The sequence below is a fragment of the Aotus nancymaae genome, unplaced genomic scaffold, assembly GCF_030222135.1.
Source record: "Aotus nancymaae isolate 86718 unplaced genomic scaffold, 86718_ANA_hifiasm-v0.15.2.pri h1tg000018l, whole genome shotgun sequence".
Lineage (NCBI taxonomy): Eukaryota > Metazoa > Chordata > Mammalia > Primates > Aotidae > Aotus > Aotus nancymaae.
Window position 1 is genome coordinate 9,669,850 of NW_026988430.1, and position 19,995 is coordinate 9,689,844.

Genomic DNA, 19,995 nt, shown 5'->3' on the forward strand with positions numbered 1-19,995 from the left:
TAAAATAATGCCTGAATGAATATACATAAAATTTAACAGTGATTACATTGGAGATGAGAAGAAAACAGGTGCCTTTTACTTTTCGATATACCCTTTTCCTCTACTTTTTGAATTTTCTTTCCCTATGCATACTTTATTGCTTAATCATCCACCTCATCTCTTCCCCTGTGGCTTCCTGTTGCATTTGGAATTAAATCTAGCCTCTCTGCTGTTACCTGTGAATGTCCCTTGTTGGCCTCTGTCACCTTACTGTGAACCACTCCTTTCATGGACTGAGCTCTAATTGGACTATGTTTTACTCTTTTGTGAAGTTTGTTCCCTTTGAGGGCCTCTGCAGTTGCTGTTTCATGGCTGTGGCAAGTCCTGTCATGGCTTTCATGCAATGATGGTTCCTCCTTCTCATCTCAATATTATCTCTTCAGAGAGAGACCTTTCCAACTCACACATCTAAAATCTTTTGTATGTACCACTCACTACCACTTTTTTCTTTTTTTCTTTTTTTTTTTTTTGGAGATAGGGTCTTGCTTTGTTGCCCATGGCTCACTGCAGCCTCAACTTCTTGGACTCAAAAGAGCCTCTCACCTCAGCCTCTTGTGTAGCTAGAATAGCAGGCACACACCACCATATGTGGCTTATCATTTTACTTTTTGAAGAGACAGGGTTTCGCCATGTTGCCTAGGCTGGTCTCAAACTCCTGGACTCAAGCACATCTCTTGGCCTCCCGAAGTGCTGGGATTATAGGAGTGAGCCACCATGCCCGGCCTGTTTTCTCATTCACTGTCTGAAAGTATCTTGTTCATTTATTTACATACTTGTTTATAGTTTATTTCTCAGCTGGATATGGTACCTTACACCTGTAATCTCAATACTTTGGGAGGCTGGGTTGGAGAATTGTGTGAGCCTAGGACTTCAAGACCAGCCTGGGCAACAAGTGAGCCCCTATCTATGAAAAATTATTTAAAAATTAGCTAGGCATGGTGGCACACACCTGTGGTACCAGCTACTTGGGAGGCTGAGGTGGGAGGATCGCTTGGGCCCAGGAGGTCAAGGCTACAGTGAGCCAAGATCGTGCCACTACACTCTAGCCTAGTGACAGAGTGAGACCCTGTGTCTAAAAAATAAATAAAAATAGTTGGTCTATCATCACCAGGAAGTAAAAGCAAAAAAAAAAAAAAAAAAAAGATAGTTTGTCTATATTATTTGGCACTGTATTTCCTGATTCTGAAATTATGCCTAGCATGTGGTAAGTACTCCTTAAATATTTATTGATTGAGTTAATTAATACTTGTTCATTTCAGATTATCTGATAAGATTATGGATTATATTTATTTAAGAAAAAAATCATTTTTTAAACTTGGTTGCCCTTTGCCACACTTACACAGACACTAAGTTTTCTTAGCCAGATTACTTCTGAGGATACTTACAGAGTCCATTCTCTTCTCAGTCCCCAAATAGTTGATATTTCTTAGCATTTTCAAGCTCAGGCAATTCTTAGATGATATATCTGTGTATATCATCTCCTCATTCTACAAATGTGGAAATTGAAGGCCGGGCACAGTGGCTTACGCCTGTAATCCCAGCACTTTGAGAGGCCAAGGCGAGTGGATCCCTTGAGGTCAGGAGTTCAAGACCAGCCTGGCCAACATGGTGAAGCCTCATCTGTATTAAAAATACAAAAATTGGCTGGGCGCAGTGGCTCACACCTATAATCCCAGCCCTTTGGGAGACCAAGGCGAGTGGATCACTTGAGGTCAAGAGATCGAGAGTATCCTGGCTAACACAGTGAAACCCCATCTGTACTAAAAATACAAAAAATTTAGCTGGGCATGGTGGCATGTGCCTGTAGTCCCAGCTACTAGGGAGGCTGAGGCAGGAGAATCACTTGAACCCGAGGCGGAGGTTGCAGTGAGCTGAGATTGTGCCACTGCACTCCAGCCTAGGCAACAGAGCTAGACTCCGTTTCAATATATATATATAAAGTAGCCAGGTGTGGTGATGGGTACCTGTAATCCCAGCTACTAGGGAGGCTGAGGCAGGAGAATTACTTGAACCTAGGAGGTTGAGTTTGCAGTGAGCTGATAATGCACCAGTACATTCCAGTCTAGGCAACAAAGTGAGAGTCAGTCTTTTTTTTTTTTTTGTCTGAGAAAGAGACTCAGTCTTAAGGAAAAAAAAAAAGAAAGGAAAAGAAAAGAAATAGCTGGGTACGGTAGCTCACGCCTGTAATCCTAGCACTTTGGGAGGCCGAGGTGGACAGATCGGCTGAGGTCAGGAGTTCGAGACCGGCCTGGCCAACATGGCAAAACCCCGTCTCTACTAAAATTTTAAAAATTAGCTGGGCGTGGTGGCACACACCTATAATCCCAGCTAATTGGGAGGCTGAGGCAGGAGAATCGCTTAACCTGGGAGGCAGAGGTTGCAGTGAGCGGAGATTGTGCCACTACACTCCAATGTGGGTGACTGGAAAAAAAAAAGAAAAGAAATTGAGGAATGGGGAGATTGTGATAATGTGATTTGTTAGGAATCACACAGCAGGTTAGTAGCAACTACAGGGCTTTGGTTCAGAATACCACCTGGACAATGGTTTGTTTACCGGCTCCCCTTCTTCTGCCTTTCTCTCCTTCCTTGTTGAGGGCAGCTGGAAACAGTTTTCATTATTTGCTGGCCTATAGTTTTAATTTGAGTTTTGAAACCCAGATAATAGAGCACAGAGGAAAAGATTGAGTTTTCCTTTTTTTTGAGACAGTCTCACTCCATGTCCCAGGCTGGAGTGCAGTGACACCATCTCAGCTCATTGCAACCTCTGCCTCCCAGGTTCAAGCAGTTCTGTCTCAGCCTCCTGGGGTACAGGCACATGCCACTACACCCGGCTAATTTTCTATGTTTTTGTTTTGTTTTGTTTTTTTCTGAGATGGACTCTTGCTCTGTCGCCCAGGCCTGGAGTGCAGTGGCGCAGTCTTGGCTCACTGCAACCTCTGCCTCCTGTGTTCAAGCGATTCTCCTGTTTCAGCTTCCCTAGTAGCTGGGAGTACAAGTGCATACCAACATGCCCAGCCCATTTTTGCATGTTTAGTAGAGACAGGTTTTCACTCTGTTGACCAAGCTGGTCTCGAACTCCTGATCTCTGGTGATCTGCTCATCTCGGCCTCCCAAAGTGCTGGGGTTATAGGCATGAGCCACTACGCTGGCCAATTTTGTATTTTTAGTGGAGATGGGGTTTCACCATGTTGGTTAGGCTGGTCTCGAACTCCTGACCTCAAGTGATTCACCCACCCCAGCCTCCCAGAGTGCTGAGATTACAGGCATTAACCACCATGCTCAGTCAAGATTGAGTTTTGAAAAGAGGCTTCTGAGTTTATGAGAAGGGCAAGGAAGGTAACTGAAGAAGTTACATTAAAATCATCTAGGATGCCAGGCGTGGTAGCTCATGCCTGTAATCCCAGCACTTTGGGAGGCCAAGGCAGGTGGATCACCTGAGGTCAAGAGTTCAAGACCAGCCTGACCAACATGGAGGAACCCCGTCTCTACTAAAAATACAAAATCACCTGGGTGTAGTGGCACATGCCTGTAATCCCAGCTACTCGGAGGCTGAGGCAGGAGAAACGCTTGAACCTGGGAGGCAGAGGTTGCGGTGAGCCGAGATCGTGCCATTGCACTCTAGACAGGGTATCAAGAGTGAAACTCCATCTCAAAAAAAAAAATCATCTAGGAGACAGTGTAACAAGAAGGAATTGTAAAAGGTTGTTATGAGCATGTATGCATGTAGTGGCAGTCCCCTGTGCTTGGATACAGTGGTGGGAGACAAAGCTGTACTTAAATTGATAAATCCCTTGCATGTCATTTTAAGGAGCTTAGAGTCCCATCATGTAGACATCAGAGATTTAACAGAGTACTAACCAGATGCATTTCCCTGTCAGTAGAATGAGAACGAATTGGAGTTGGGAGAGACTGGCATCAGGGACGCCAGTCAGACAGTGGAAGTAGCTAGTAATGTAGATAGAAGAAGAAAAAGATTCAAAGTTAGGTGGTGGTAGCAAGAATTAGAGGGAAGGTCAGATTTATGATACGTCCAAGGTTGAATTGTAGGGTGAAATTTGGTGATAGATTTCATGTGTAAGAGGAAGGTAGATTGAGTTTTTTTTAACATGGGTTCTCTAGATGAAAAAGTGTGACGTTAACTGAGATACACAACACAGGAAAAGAGTAAGTGGGAGATAGATGAGTTCAGTTTGAAATAGGTTCAGTTTGAGATGCAATTGGACACTTTGGAAGTACAGATTTGACACTCAAGGGATTTCTAAGTTATTTGCAAATAGAAGGAAGTTAAAGCCACACAAGGGAATGAGATGCCCAAAGAAAATGTGTTGAAGAAGAAAGGAAAACTGACAGGTGGATGCTGGAGAAGCTCCATGTTAAAGATGGAGGGAATGTACAGAGGAGGAGTCTTAAGATGTGGGTTTGGAGGAAAAAGTGTCAGTCAACAAGGGGAAAACTCAATAGAGTGACTCTGCCTGGGGCCTGACAAGAGAACAGTGCATGGGTGATTCAACAGCCCGTTGAGCCTTCAGACAGAGCATTTAACTTTGTAGTTCTGTAGACTCTGGTTTGCAGTAAAATTTAAATAAACCAATATTTAAGCCCTTAGGTAATAATAAAAGTTGCGGGAAAAGGATCCAGGTTTTGTATTTTTTTATGAATTCAGTTATTGAATTAATCAGGACCTTGCCTCAAGAAATAATCTACCAACAATCCACTTGGTTTGAAATAAAGTTAGGAAGTGAACCTGTTCAAATTACTAAATAAAAGGGATGTGTATTTCATTCATAGAGATAGAGGCTGGCCTACTTCAGATGATTCTCAGCATGTGATTACAGATGTAGGCTTGCACATCCTAGGAAGTTAAGGTGTACTCTGGCTTGGATAGAGTATGGCTCTTTGAAACTCTTCTCTCACCTGTCTAGTTTATATAGACCGGAGAACTAGAATGTAGCAGCATACTCTGTCCTAGAAGCCCTTTTGTAGAGGAGTTGGTCTGCAAGGTTTGAAAACAGAACAAATGAGTTGATGTCTCCCAACATGTTGGCTAGATTCTTACCCAAGAGCAAGATCCTGATGAGGGTTTTGTTTTGTTTTAATGTTTGCTGCAAACTAACACTAGATGTTAGTTTGTTTCATCAAGTGAGGAGAATAGAAGAAAAGTCCAAAACTCTGAAACACCTTTTCAAAAGTTTTTCAAGCCATGATGTTTGCAGGTTAAATACTCTGTTATGGAAACAATACAATCAGTTTTTATTAATGTAATGTTCCTTAATGTTTTGGATGGTATCACACAAGAAAGAATATCTGTGCCTGGAAGCAACAGTTTTTAAATAAGAGGATTTTGGTGGTGGAGGGGGTGTTTTGTTTGTTTGTTTGTTTGTTTGTTTGTTTTGATACGGAGTCTCACTCTGTCACCCAGGCTGGAGTGCAATGGTGCGACCAAGGCTCACTGCAGACTCCGCCTCTTGGGTTCCAGCAATTTTCCTGCCTCAGCCTCCCAAGTAGCTGGGATGACAGGGTTTCGCCATGTTGGCCAGGCTGGTCTCACTCCTGACCTTAGGTGATCCACCCACCTCGGCCTCCCAAAGTGCTACTATTACAGGTGTGAGCCACTGTGCCGAGCCTTTTTTTTTTTCTCCTGAGATGAAGTCTCACTCTGTCACCCAGGTTGGAGTGCGGTGGCACAATCTCAGCTCACTGTAACCTCTCCTCTTGGGTTCAAGCAATTCTCCTGCCTCAGCCTCCCAAGTAGCTGGGATTATAGGCACCTGCCACCACACCCTGCTGATTTTTGTATTTTAGTAGAGACGGAGGTTTCACCATGTTGGCCAGGCTGGTCTCGAACTCCTAACCTCGGGTGAACCACCCACCTTGGCCTCTCAAAGTGCTGGGATTACGGGTGTGAGCCACTGCACCCAGTCAAATAAGAACATTTTAAATGTAAAATTATGCATGAAATGTACATTCAACTTTGTCTTTGTTTACTAGGATCCATGTTCTCACAAGCTATGAAGAAATGGGTGCAAGGAAATACTGATGAGGTAAATTCTACTTTTAGGATAAAGAGATTTCTGTTTATAAGTGCCACCCTCGTGTAAGTAAGATTTTGAATGTTCTCTTTTTTAGTTCCCATGTTTAAGCAGCATGGCATATTTATGCTCTCTTATCCAGAATGTACCAAGAAAGGGTGGCCCTTCTTGGCATCTAACAATTGCCTGGTAGTAGCAGTGACGGTACTTCAGCCCAGAGGCTAGGACTGCTGAAGGATATACATCCATTCAAGTTTCCATCAGCCAGCAGGCATCAGTAATCAGTGTGTAGATCAAAAGCTACACAATGTTTCCTTCCCCATCATCAGTTTTACTTTAAGTACTGGAGGCTTGCTTTTTTTTTTGAGACAGAGTCTTGCCGTGTTGCGCAGGCTGGAGTGCAATGGCGCGATCTCGGCAGGCGCCTGCCACCACACCCAGCTAATTTTTTGTATTTTTAGTGGAGAAGGGCTTTTGTCAGGTTGGCCAGGCTGGTCTTGAACTCCTGACTTCAGGTGATCCATCCTCCTTGGCCTCCCAAAGTACTGGGATTACAGGCATCAGCCTCCACGCCTGGCCCGAGGTTTGCTTTTTTTTTTTTTCTGAGACGGAGTTTCGCTCTTGTTACCCAGGCTGGGGTGCAATGGTGCGGTCTTGGCTCACCACAACCTCCGCCTCCTGGGTTCAAGCAATTCTCCTGCCTCAGCCTCCCAAGTAGCTGGGACTACAGGCATGTGCCACCATGCCCAGCTAATTTTTTTTTATATTTTTAGTAGAGACGGGGTTTCACCTTGTTGACCAGGATGGTCTCGATCTCTTGACCTCGTGATCCACCCGCCTCGGCCTCCCAGAGTGCTGGGATTATAGGCGTGAGCCACTGCGCCCGGCGAGGTTTGCTTTTTTAATAGTTAAGTACATTAAGAGATGGGAAGTGAAAAAAGGAAAATCTTTTATTTTGACCATCTAACATGAAAGTAGTTCCAGTGTTAGGTATCCAGTAGTTGACTCTGAAAGGCAGTGAATGACATGTTAGTACTTATAGCCAGAGGGTGGCCCAGATTTTTTCATACATGGAAATGAACTTCTTATTCAAATAAGTAGCAGTGATGTGCGTAAGCCATTTGTTCAGAGCACTGAGTATGTGCATCTCTATCCATCTAATGAATAACCACCAGTTTAAATTATTTTCTTTAGGCCCAGGAAGAGCTAGCTTGGAAGATTGCTAAAATGATAGTCACTGATGTTATGCAACAGGCACAGTATGATCAACCATTAGAGAAATCTACAAAGGTAAGGACGACTTTGTTTTGTATAAACTGAAAAGTATTATTTTCCAGGTATAAAAATTAAAAAGGACATAAGGGGCTTCTTTGCCTTTGAAGGATAACTGCTGTAGGGATTACCTTCTTATCATAAGCAACTAGAAAACAGATAAACTACATGAAACGACTGTTTCCATATATTGGACAATGGGCAATACAGGGAAACTGTACTGAAACCAAACAGAGCCCAGGAGGCTTGCTGAACTAAAGAGTTAAAAATCGGCCGGGCGCGGTGGCTCAAGCCTGTAATCCCAGCACTTTGGGAGGCCGAGGCGGGTGGATCACGAGGTCAAGAGATCGAGACCATCCTGGTCAACATGGTGAAACCCCGTCTCTACTAATACAAAAAATTAGCTGGGCACGGTGGCGCGTGCCTGTAATCCTAGCTACTCAGGAGGCTGAGGCAGGAGAATTGCCTGAACCCGGGAGGCGGAGGTTGCGGTGAGCCGAGATCGCGCCATTGCGCTCCAGCCTGGGTATCAAGAGCGAAACTCCGTCTCAAAAAAAAAAAAAAAAAAAAAAAAAAAAATCAAAGTTCAGGCCAGGTGCAGTGGCTCACGCCTGTAATCCCAGCACTTTGGGAGGCCAAGGTGGGCAAGTCACCAGAGGTCAGGAGTTCAAGACCAGTCTGGTCAACATGGTGAAACCCCAACTCTACTAAAAATACAAAAATTAGCTGGGCATGGTGGTACATGTCTGTAATCCAGCTACTTGGGAGGCTGAGGCAGGAAAATCACTTGAACCCGGGAGGCGGAGGTTATAGTGAGCCGAGATCGTACCACTGCATCCAGCCTGGGCCACAGAGCGAGACTCCATCCCCGCAAAAAAAAGAAAGGATTTGTATAAAACCATGGATACTATACAAAATGGCCAGGCACAGTGGCTCACAGCTGTAATTGCAGCACTTTGGGAGGCTGAGGCGGGCAGATCAAGTGTGAGGCCAGTAGTTCCAGACCATCCTGGCCAATATGGTGAAACCCTGTCTCTACTAAAAGTATAAAAATTAGCCAGGCATGATAGTGCACTTCTGTAATCCAACTACTTGTTAGGCTCTAGCAGGAGAATTGCTTGAACCCAGAAGGCAGAGATTGCTGTGAGCTGAGATTTAACAAAATACGTGCAAAATCTGCACAGTATAAACTATAAAACAACGGAGCAGGATTAAAGAATATTTGAAAATAAGGAGAAATAAGTCTTGTGTGTGAATGAAAAGACTCAATGTGGTTAAGGCACCATATCCATATTCTCCTCAAATTGATTGATAGATACAGTACAATTATAATCAAAATTCCAGCAGACTTTCTTATATAAATTGATAAGGTATTGTAAAATTTCTTAGGAAATATAAATGAACTAGAATAACCAAAAAAATTATTGGAAAAAAGACACATTAGAAGAATAACAAATACTGGCTGGCTTCATATTGACCATAACGCTACATGATTTTTTTTTTTTTTTTTTTTTTGAGACGGAGTTTTTGCTCTTGTAGCCCAGGCTGGAGTACAGTGGCACAATCTCGGCTCACTGCAACCTCCGCCTCCCGGGTTCAAGTGATTCTTTTGCCTCAACCTCCTGAGCAGCTAGGATTACAGGCATGCACCACCACACCTGGCTAATTTTGTGTTTTTAGTAGAGAAAGTGTTTCTCCATGTTGATCAGGCTGATCTTGAACTCCCGACCTCAGGTGAACCACCTGCCTTGGCCTCCCAAAGTGCTGGGATTACAGGTATGAGCCACCTTGCCCAGCCTGTATTTTTTTTAGTAGAGATAGGTTTTCACCATTTTTGCCAGGCTGGTCTCGAACTCCTGACCTCAGGTGATCTGCCCACCTCGGCCTCCCAAAGTGCGGGGATCACAGGCGTGAGCCACGGTGCCTGCCCCAGTTTCTTCGACAGTGTAATTGTCTCTAACTTGAGTTGATTCATGAAGAGATTTAATGTGGTAGGAGAATTCCTTTTTTTTTTTTAATTTGAGATGGTGTCTTACTCTGTCGCCAGGCTGCAGTGCAATGGTGCAATCTCCACTCACTGCAACCTCTGCCTCTTGTGTTTAAGCGATTCTCCTGCCTCAGCCTCCCAAGTAACTGAAACTACAAGTGTGCACCACACCCGGCTAATTTTTGTATTTTTAGTAGAGATGGGGTTTCATCCTGTTGGCCAGGATGGTTTCCATGTCTTGACTTCATGATCTACCAGCCTTGACTTCCCGAAGTGCTGTGATTTCAGGCGTGAACGACCGCACCCAGCCCTGAGAATTTCTACTTAGATTCTTTGTGAACATATTAAACTATTCCTCTATCATTATATTAAGCAAAAATTAGGAGTCAGAGAAAATACTTTCAGGTGACATCTCATAAAACCCTCAGTAGTTTGGAGAACTTGCATTCAGTTTGGGTCCATTATCATCCTTTTCTTTCTAACTTCCCAGCCAACTTTTTACTCTAAGAACCGTCATTATTGGAGCTTGATTTAATTGTGAATTTGCACTGAATTGATTCATACCAAAGCTCTATTTACTTTTCCAGACTCTGCCCTCTTTTCTGCGTGAGGTTGATCATTTTTGTCTGTATTTATCTTATGTCTCAGTCAAACCTCAGATAGCGAGGAGCAAGCTACAAGTGTGTAAGAAGTGAGAGGTAGTTATGTTTGTATTCTCATTATCATGTGCATAATCAAATGTTCCATAATAAGAAAATGTTCTTTAGAAACCATTTTTGGAAAGCAGATGTTTACAATTCAGGCTTTTCGTTTGAGTTATATGTTCAAATTTTGTTAGTATATGCTTTTCATTTTTAGGATATACAGATCTATTTCACTATATTTTGGTTTTTGAGCTTGGTAGGCTTTCTCTTTGACTTGTCAGATTTTCTGTCTTGCCAGGCCCTCAGGGATCAGTAGTGCATTGGTGAGGGAAAAAAAGAGTAGACTCAGCCCAGGGGCGGTGGCTTACACCTGTAATCCCAGTACTTTGGGAGGCCAAGGCGGGTGGATCCCCGAGGTCAGCAGTTCCAGACCAACCTCGCCGACATGGAAAAACTCCGTCTCTACTAAAAATTTAACAAATAGACTGAGGCAGGAGAATCGCTTGAACCCAGGAGGCAGAGGTTGCGGTGAGCCAGGATCACGCCATTGCACCCCAGCCTGGGCAACAAGAGCAAAACTCAAAACTCCATCTCAAAAATAAAAATAAACAGGTAGACTCGCAGAACTAGCTGAGTCCTTCTTTAGGCAGTAAGTGTGACCTTTTGCAGGTGACTCTCCTTTAGTTGCTCATGTCCTCATGAGTAGATCAGAGAAATTCAACAAGAAAACCCCAAAAGCTTCCCTTCTGATCCTCATCCCGTGATTTTATGAATGTGTGAAGTCCTAGGCCTGTGAAGGAATATGCCATAGCTCTTTATCCTGTGTTAATACTTCTCTGCTTCAACCTCCAATTCGACATTTGCCTATAGGATGTACTTGGACATTCGGCATAAACTACCTCACATCTTTACTGAATTGCTTTATGTGTGCATGTCCCACGTCACAATACTGGGGACCTTGTCTTCCGTGATATTTGTCCCCAGTGGTGTGAGTTCAGGAGGATATCAGCCTCATGAGCTTGGTCTTGGGTACCTAGCAGATCAGAGTTCATTTTTTCCTTGTAAAGACTGTGGGGGTATTCCATGTTATGCCTCTACTGTCATTTAATGAATCCTTGTGAATGATTATTTAGGTTCTTTCAGGTTTTTCTCTGTTACAAGCAATATTTTAGTGAATGTGCATGTGTGTCTTTACCGTCCCTCTTGAATATGCTGTAGGGTTAATTCCTAGAAGTAGAGTTACTCTGTCAAAAATTGGCAATTTTTTTTTTTTTTTTTTTTTTTTTTGAGATGGAGTTTCTTGTTGCTCAGGCTGGAGTGCAATGGTGCGATCTCAGCTCGCTGCAACCTCCGCCTCCCGGGTTCGAGAGATTCTCCTGTCTCAGCCTCCTGAGTAGCTGGGATTACAGGCATGCACCCCCACGCCCGGCTAGTTTTTGTATTTTTAGTGGAGACAGGGTTTCACCATATTGGCCAGGCTGGTCTCAAACTGTTGACCTTAGGTGATCCACCTGCCTTGGCCTCCCAGAGTGCTGGGATTACAGGTGTGTCTGACCTAAAATTGGCAATATTATCTACTGACAAAATCCAAAGCAAGTCTGGATGCCAGTCCTTGTTATGTGACCCTTGGGTAAGTTACCTGGCCTCTTGAAACTTCTGTTCACTCGTATGTTAACAAGGAAAATTACAATATTTTACCTCACAAAATTGTAGTCAGCTGCTGGCTGTCATAAACTCTGATATATAGTAAACACTAAGTGTTGGTGTCCATCCTTAATTTCTAATGATAATAGGTCACTTTTTAGAGAAATGTACCTTACCATTTTCTTTTCTTTTTTTCAGTTATGACTCAAAACGAGATAAAGGAAATCTGCTTTTGAAAAATAAGAGAACTTTTTTCCCTTGGTTGGATTCTTCAACACAGCCAATGAAAACAGCACTGTATTTCTTTTCACTGATCTGTCAGTGTTGTTTCCAGGAGAGAATGGGAGACAATCCTAGACTTCTACCATAATGCAGTTACCTGTAGGCCTCATTGATGCACATGACGTTCATACAATGAGAGTCTTAAAGATCATAAATGGTATTGTTTACATTACTAGAAAATTATTAGTTTTCCAATGGCAATAACCCATTTATGAGAGAGTTTCAGCCCACTGGAATAGACAGGGACCACATCCTGTGGGAGGCAGATAAGCATAGAACTGATACTTGATGTACACTCGCAGCAGTAACTCATCCCTAATAGCATCGTAAAGCAGGTGCCATAAGTGCTTTGCTTTGTCCTCCCAGAGCAGGTGAGTCAGCCCCACCAAGAGCCAGGCAGCTGTGAGTGGCAGCGTGGTGCTAGCAGCTTCAGTGGAACAGCAGGGGGAGAGTTTATTAGTGGTCTTCCTTCACAGCGGCATTAATTTGGAAGAAAGCTGACAAGTCATGGGTCAGGTTTCAGTGACTTCTTCCTCCCTTTGATGGCAGCATACAGTTTTCACATTTTAATTCCTCCTGAGATGCAGAATGCTTAAAACCATTCTCTCCCCTGCTAACAGAAGGGTGAATCTGGTTTACTCTGAGCATTAGGATTTGCGCCTCTGGAATTCTACACTCCAGTTTCTTAACTTTCCCTTCAGAATACATGTGGAAAGAAAGAAATTATAGTGATGACTCCAGTCTTTCCCCTGTGGCACCTTGAACAAAACGGTTTTTCCCAAATTATAATTCTTTTTTTTTTTATTAAGGTGAGCAGGGTGGTTGGGGAGAGAGAAACATTCGACTTTGTTTGACTGGCTCCCCCATTCTTTGCTGTGAGCTGGGAAGTGTGCAGTTGGTGGTCTTTCTTCTTTCTTCAGGACAGTAGGAGACTCAGGTGGCTTCTGCATCGGGACCTCACAGCCATCAGCAAGGCTGCTCAGTTGGTGAGCACACTCCATTGACCACGTGGTGCCAGTGCTTCCTCAATGCACATGATTGAGAGAAAAGAAAGTTCTCTTAGATGTTTCTGCTTTTGCTCAGACTTTGCAAAAAAAAAAATATATATATATATATGTATAAATATATAATTAATCACTTTTGTCCTTGAGAAAGTCTTGAATGAACAGAGAATTTATTCCATTGCAATATTTGATTGTATAGAGGCACACTGTTTGATCAACAGAAGAAGCAAAAAGGCTTTGTGTAAGTTTTTGGTACTATGTACCACCTCTGTTATTCTTCTAAAGCTGAAGTATTCATGTACTTAAACCATATGATATTTAATTGTGTTTGATTTTAAAATATATATATATATGAATTATATTTAAAATTGTGTCAACTTTCTGCTTTCAGGGCTTTTATGGCTCTTCTGTTAAAATATATTGATTTTTCCAAATATTTTCATTTGCTTTATAAAAACCCAGAACATGAACCACTACTGGACTTAGCCTTGTGTTTGGAGTGTATGGCATAAACCCAAGGTTTTTATTAGGTGTATATGCTGTGATTAATTCATTTTGTTCTTTTAACAAAATATTTCCATCCATTTCACATTGCTTCCATCTTTAACGGAAAAGCAATATCAAGATTATAGAATAAAATGTGGTTTTGGGTGACTCTTGCTGCCTCTGCATGTTTTAGAATAACAATTTCTACAAGACTCTAGGCTGTTTAAACTAGTGCTTTCAGTTAAGATAATTTCTGATCATTTTTTTGTATATACATTTTGTGCTTCTGAGCTAGAGATGCCAAGTAGTTATAAACTTATTATAAAGAGAATAGCAGCAAGTTTGAGACTCGGCTACATTTTTCTGCCCCACCTGCTTTGAGACATAGAAGCGGGTGTGGCCCAAAATTGTTAGCCAGATTTAATATTTGATCTAAAGTAGATCCTTGTACTCATTTTAAAGTTGGAATTCGATTCCTCCAACATTGAGCACCCACTATGTTCCAGGCTCTACACATTGTGTCCACAAAACAAGATTCTCTGGTGGAGTTTTTATAGGTTCAAGTAATCAGTTGAACACCCTTCATCTTTATCACGTCATTGACATTGACACAAATTGTTTTTTAAAAAAAAAAGATATTAGAAGGTGATACCTTTTGTAACTTGATGTGTCTTCGTTGCTCTGTAAGATTTGATGAAAGTAAAAAGCAAATGTTAGCCAAATCCAGTGAACAGCAATAAAACAGGGAGCAGCTTTTTATAACTTTCTACTTGGGTTTCAACATTCAGTGAAGCTTTCTGAAATGTAAGTAGTTTACAGTACTGGAGCTTTGACTGGTTCAGTAAAAATTTGTAGGGAAGAGTACAAACTTCTTTGACTGTTTTATTTAAGTACTGAGAGCTAAGCACCTGATGAAGTGACTGACCTCTCTTCAGTGACACTGTTTGGGTACCTGCCTGACTTCAGGAGTGGGGTCCTGTTTCTCCACAGTGACCTTTTCTCTCTCACCCTCTCCTCCCTGTTTCCCACATACCAGTTATTGGACCAGGGTTGAACTCCTGATCCAGACAGGCCCAAGACAGTTCTTTATCTTAAGAATTTTGAGGCCAGGCACGGTGGCTCACACCTGTAATCCCAGCACTTTGGGAGGCTGAGGCAGGTGGATCACTTGAGGTCAGTAGTTTGAAACCAGCCTGGCCAACATGGTAAAACCCCATCTCTACTAAAAATACAAAAATTAGCCAGATGTGGTGGCAAGCACCTGTAATCCTAGCTGCTTGGGAGAGTGAGGCAGGAGAATCACTTGAACCCAGGAAACAGAGGTTGCAGTGAGCCAAGATCACACCACTGCACTTCAGCCTGGGCAACAGAGCAAGACTCTGTTATTAAAAAAAAAAAAAAAAGAAAAAATGTTGGCAAGGTGTGATGGCTCACACCTGTAATCCCAGCACTTTGGGAGGCCGAGGTGGGTGGATCACTTGAGGTCAAGAGTTCAACACCAGTCTGTTCAACATGGCGAAACCGGTCTCTTACTTAAAAACAAAAATTAGCCGGTTGTGGTGGCAGGCACCTGTAATCCCAGTTACTTGGGGGGCTGAGGCAGGGAGAATTAATTGCTTGAACCCAGGAGGCAGAGGTTGCAGTGAGCAGAGATCACACCACCGTACTCCAGCCTGGGCCACCGAGCGAGACTCTGTCTCAAAGAAAAAAAAGAATTTTGCATGGGGAAGGAGAGATACTGGTCACCATCTGGGATGGTGCTTGGATGTGGCACTTAAAAAGTCAGGAGCCAGCACTGCATGGACAAACAGAAGCATGTGGGCCTGAGATAGCAGCTACCTTGATAACCCTGAGGACATCTTTGGTTTCTGCATCTAGTCCTGCATCCTTGCATTGGACTCTGTTAATCTCTCAGCCTTAGAATGATTTTTTATTTTTTAAAAACAGTCCGAAGTGAGTTTTTTAATTACATGCAACTGAAAGGAGTTGGGCTAAAATACTGCCAGTCTGCTCTAATTCCTAATGATCATGTATGTTCAGCATGTCTAAAAAGTACTGCTGATTTCTGGAGAGTAATTTTTCCTTAGTAAACTTTACTTAGTCATCGTGTATCCTCTCAAAATGGTATCCTAACCTAATGGAGCTAAAAGACACCCCTTGTTTTTTATAACAAGCAGTTACTGAGGCCCAGGAAAGGGAGAAGTCTCTGACTTGTGAGATCATCACCATTAGAACTCAGGTGTGTGCCAGTCCCTTTTCATTCTTCTCAAATCCTTCCAAAGAATAATCAGGATTATAAACACTTTTAGCAATTGTAATAAACCCAGAAATAGAAAGCTTTTTGGCTAGAGTGATGGAAGCTTGGCAGGGGAGATAATTTTTACAAAATGTGTAAATACTGACCAATTCTATGTACTAGGCAAGGTCTCTGGCCTTTGCTGGAGCCATAAGGTGGGAAGAAACCCCAGTAAAACCCCTCAAGGTTACAACTTGGGTGGCCCACACTAATAGTTGCCCACTGAGGCCCTCTGTGGGTGAACATTGAGCACTAGAGGAAGCCCCTCTGGTTGGAGAGAGTTGGTGCAGAGTAGGAGGGGTGGGACTGGATTCTGAGCAGGTGGAGATGCCCATGAAGGACATTGGAGGAAGCAGTGTGAGCACAGCCCCCGAGGGCATTCATGTTCAGTAAGGGTTGCTGCCCACTGGCTTGCTTGGCACACAGGAGAGCAGGTATTCCTGCCTTAGTAACTTTATGTGAACAAGTATTTCCTCAGTCTGTTCCTCTCAAACTGCCTGCCTTGGCGGATTCAGAATGTCACAGAACTCACCTGGATGCATTCAGCCCCTTGGCTAAAGATGATAGATAGTGCATCTACCTACCCACCCCCACCCCCTGCACGACTGAAGAACCTGTCAGACTGGGCCCGGTCTGTAGTCAAGGAGCCTAGAAAGCAGGCTTAGTTTCAGCTTGAGAGGAGCTGGGATTTACCAAGGAGCAAATGAGATATGAGGATTGCAACAACTGTGCCATTTCCCCCAGCTTCAGCTGAGACCTGTGTATTGAATGTGCCTTCAGACTCATCCCTAGGTGACCCCAAGCTGGCCTCTCCCACATCACAGTAAGAACTCCACACACCAAACAACTTGGAAAGAGGCTCCAGCTGAAGGAAGTACCACACTTCTTTCAAGTTTTTCTTTGTTTTCCTCTTCTTGGCAAAGAGTACCTTTTGTTCTAATTATGGAACTGTTGGTTTAGTAAATATTCACTCATTCAGTCACCCTGTGAGTTCCAGGCACCTTGGAGCTTGCATTTTACTGAAGAGGAGCTGTAAATTGGGATAGCAGCTAAACCGTGTGCTGGTACTTCTGATTTAAGATGGCCTTTGAGCCCATGATTTAGCTCTCTTACCCACAAGATCAATTAGAAATCATCAGGCTCTCCTATAGACTCGTAGGGAGAGCTGCTGCTTAGAGGGGGAGCCTGCAGAGAGGTCCCCCTTCTGTGTCCTCTCAGCCGCATCTTTCCACCAGGACCAGTTGCTGTGCCACTCCGTTCACTTGCTGCAAGACGGGAGGTTTTGGCACTTTTCTCAGGTGTTGAGCACCTGGTTGATCTTGATGCCTGAGTCCATCAAGGCAAGTCCCTGAACAGGGCTTACCTTAGAGTAAGGCTTAGAAGAGGCCATAAAGTCAGTCTCAGCTCTATGGCTCTGCAGAGCTTTGAGACTTGTGAATTCTTAAAAACAAGACAAATTACTCACACCTGTACTCCCAGAACTTTGGGAGGCTGAGGCAGGCAGATTGCCTGAGGTCAGGAGTTCGTGACCAGTCTGCCCAACATGGTGAAACCCTGTCTCTACTAGAAATACCAAAAAACTTAACTGGGCATGGTGTCATGCGCCTGTAATCCCAGCTACTCGGGAGGCTGAGGCAGGGGAATTGCTTAAACCAGGGAGGTGGAGGTTACAGTGAGCTAAGATCTTGCCACTGCACTCCAGCCTCGATGACAGAGCGAGACTTCATCTCAAAAAAAAAAAAAGATTTGTACAGTTACTACATGCGTGCAGTATAAAATCACGACCTTGGAAAAATCCTAGCTAGCTGTTGAGCTAATTCCATAAAGTAATCAGCTCCTGAGTTCTGCAATGGTAATAATAATCAGCATAATGAGTAAACAGTGTGTGTGTCAAGTGGCATCTCATTTGATCCTTATAATCTTGTAAGTACTGATTTTTTCCCTTTAATTTTTTTTTTTTTTAAGAGAGAGGGTCTCACTATGTTGCCCAGGTTAGTCTCAAATTCCTGGCCTCAAGCACTCTTCCCATCTCAGCCTTCCAAAGTACTGGGATTACAGGTGTGAGCCACCATGCCTGGCCATTTTTTCCCTTATAAAGGAGAAGACTCGCTAATACCCTTTTCGGCCTTAGCCCACCTGCACCCCGGTGGGGAAAAAAAAAAAAAAAAAAAAGAATGAAGCTTAAGAGGTAAAGGAATTTCTCCAGCGTCTTAGCCAGGGGAGACTGCCCTCTTACTTGCAACTGTGTTATCCTGCAAATGTTCTCCTCTTCCTTCTCTCATTTTGCTGCTTATTGGTACTCAATGCAGACAGGTGTATCGAAAACTTCAGAAAAAATTAGAAGGATTCACTTTAAAGTGGAAAATATCCCATCTGTTACCTTAAAGCAGTGTTCTTAAATTTTCACATGCATCAGGATTCCTTGGAGGACTTGTGAAAACTTGCATTGTTGGGCCTAACCCCCAAAGTTTCTAATTTAGTAGGTCTGGGGTGGTGCAAGAATTTGCGTTTTTTAACAAATTGCCAGATGCTGCTGCTCTGGAGACCACACATCAAGAATCACTGCCTTAAAATCTTCCTGTGAGCTGGGAAATGAATATTTTCATTCCCTTTTGTTGGGAATGACCATGCTACACAGAAATGTAATTTGAGACCTATTATTCATGACTCACCCAAACAAGCACATAAATCCTTTACTGTTACTGAGATGTTTGTTAAAGCGGAGAACAGCCAAACACCACTGCAGGTTCTGTCTCTGGGAGCCTGGGCAGGTCTGAGGCCACCAAAGCAAGTCTTGCTGGGATGAGACTTAGAAGAGGCCACAGACCGGTCTCAGCCCAGAGTCATCAGCTCCCAAGCCCCTTGGCTGGGAGCAGTGCCCTTGACAGTCCAGACTGAGACTTGTGGCTGTTGGAATCACACCCAAGGTTCCAGTGGAACCTTTCGTATAAATCCGGTCTGGCTCATTTTCTTTCCGTTTTGTACCCCAGGTCCTCAGTTCCCTCTGGGGTCCTGACCATGCCTTTCCTGGCCTGTCTCTCCTTCGATGACCTCCTTTTCAAGTCCCTCCCAGAGGATGCTCATACCTTAGTCTTTTCTTCCCCTCTTTCTTCATCTCTATTTCTTCATCAAGTATGTATTTCCTGAGGGCCTGTTATATGCCCATTGCAGTTACTGGGGATACGGCAGTACCCAGGACAAGCACTGCCTGCCCTCCTTGCAGTCCAGAAAGCAAGCAGTGACCACTCAATGGGATGAGTGCTACTAGACAGTAAGGGACCTACTGGGGGCAGTTTAGGTGCCCTACCTCAACCCTCTAGTTTACAGACTTTCTGGCCATATCACTCTCTCCAGGACCTGCTCATTCTGCAAGTCTCAAGACACCATTTCTCCCCAGTCCTGACTCCCCACCCCACACCCCATCATCATTGTCGTGCCCACTCCTGGCCAGTGCTGCTTCCACAGCCTTGCTCCACCTCCTCCTCCACAACCTTGCCACCTGCGACTGCCCCCTCACTTCTGCCATCTGCTCGGCTCCAGGCCGCTCCGGCCTACTTTTCCAAGTCTTCCATCTACCACGCCCAGGTTTCTTCACTTCATTCCCACCCCAGGAATATCACTGTCCATGATGGCAGTCTGCCCAGCAATCTGGCCGGTTCTGTTCTGTTCTCAAGACTGGTGTTTCACTCCTTGGTCACACCCGTTACCAAACTTGGTGATCTCCTGCAACTGCTCTACCTCTGGTTTCTCCTCACACACTACCCACAACAACCTCAAACAATGCAAGTTTTGTACAGTTGTAGATTCCTCCTATTGGAATGGATTAGAGGGGAAGGAAGAAACTTTGTCATTCTACCAGGAAAATCATTCCCTCACTATTACAAGAGTTGGTTGGGTTTCGTAATCTGCCTTTCAAAGAGCAATTACAAAAGTAATAAGTGATTTTGTTGTAAGGATTACAAACATACACCTACATGATAAATTGGGGGCTGGGGAGGACGGCCCTAATGTGGTGACTTGGGTCAAACTTTCCCATGAGTCAGATATATATTTGAGAAGTGCTGCATCTCAGACAGCTTAGATGCAAGTGAAGGAGATAGACTTTGAGAAATGGACTCTAGATATCATGAAGACATTGATGTCCAAGATGCATGTAGAGAGTGAATAAAATTGTTACTTGAAATGTGAGAATGGGAAAAAAGCAATATTTTGTATTAATGTATTATATATAATGCTATTTTAAATATGCATGTGTAACTAAAGTAATAAATTCGATATTATAACGACATCTGCCTACTTCATCAACATTTCT

The 19,995-nt window shown here is 43.5% G+C and overlaps 1 protein-coding gene across 3 annotated transcripts in view; it reads left to right on the top strand.

The window, feature by feature from the left end:
- AKAP10 (A-kinase anchoring protein 10) overlaps positions 1-19,969 on the top strand; it is a 92,177-nt gene extending 72,208 nt beyond the window's left edge. For all 3 annotated transcript variants that reach the window (XM_064378263.1, XM_064378266.1, XM_064378264.1), the window contains 3 exons: positions 6,028-6,080; positions 7,263-7,358; positions 11,814-19,969. In XM_064378263.1, coding sequence (XP_064234333.1) covers positions 6,028-6,080; positions 7,263-7,358; positions 11,814-11,819 — 155 coding nt within the window. In that variant the 3' untranslated portion in view covers positions 11,820-19,969. The remainder of the gene's footprint in view (positions 1-6,027; positions 6,081-7,262; positions 7,359-11,813) is intronic.
- The last annotated feature ends 26 nt before the right edge of the window (positions 19,970-19,995 follow it).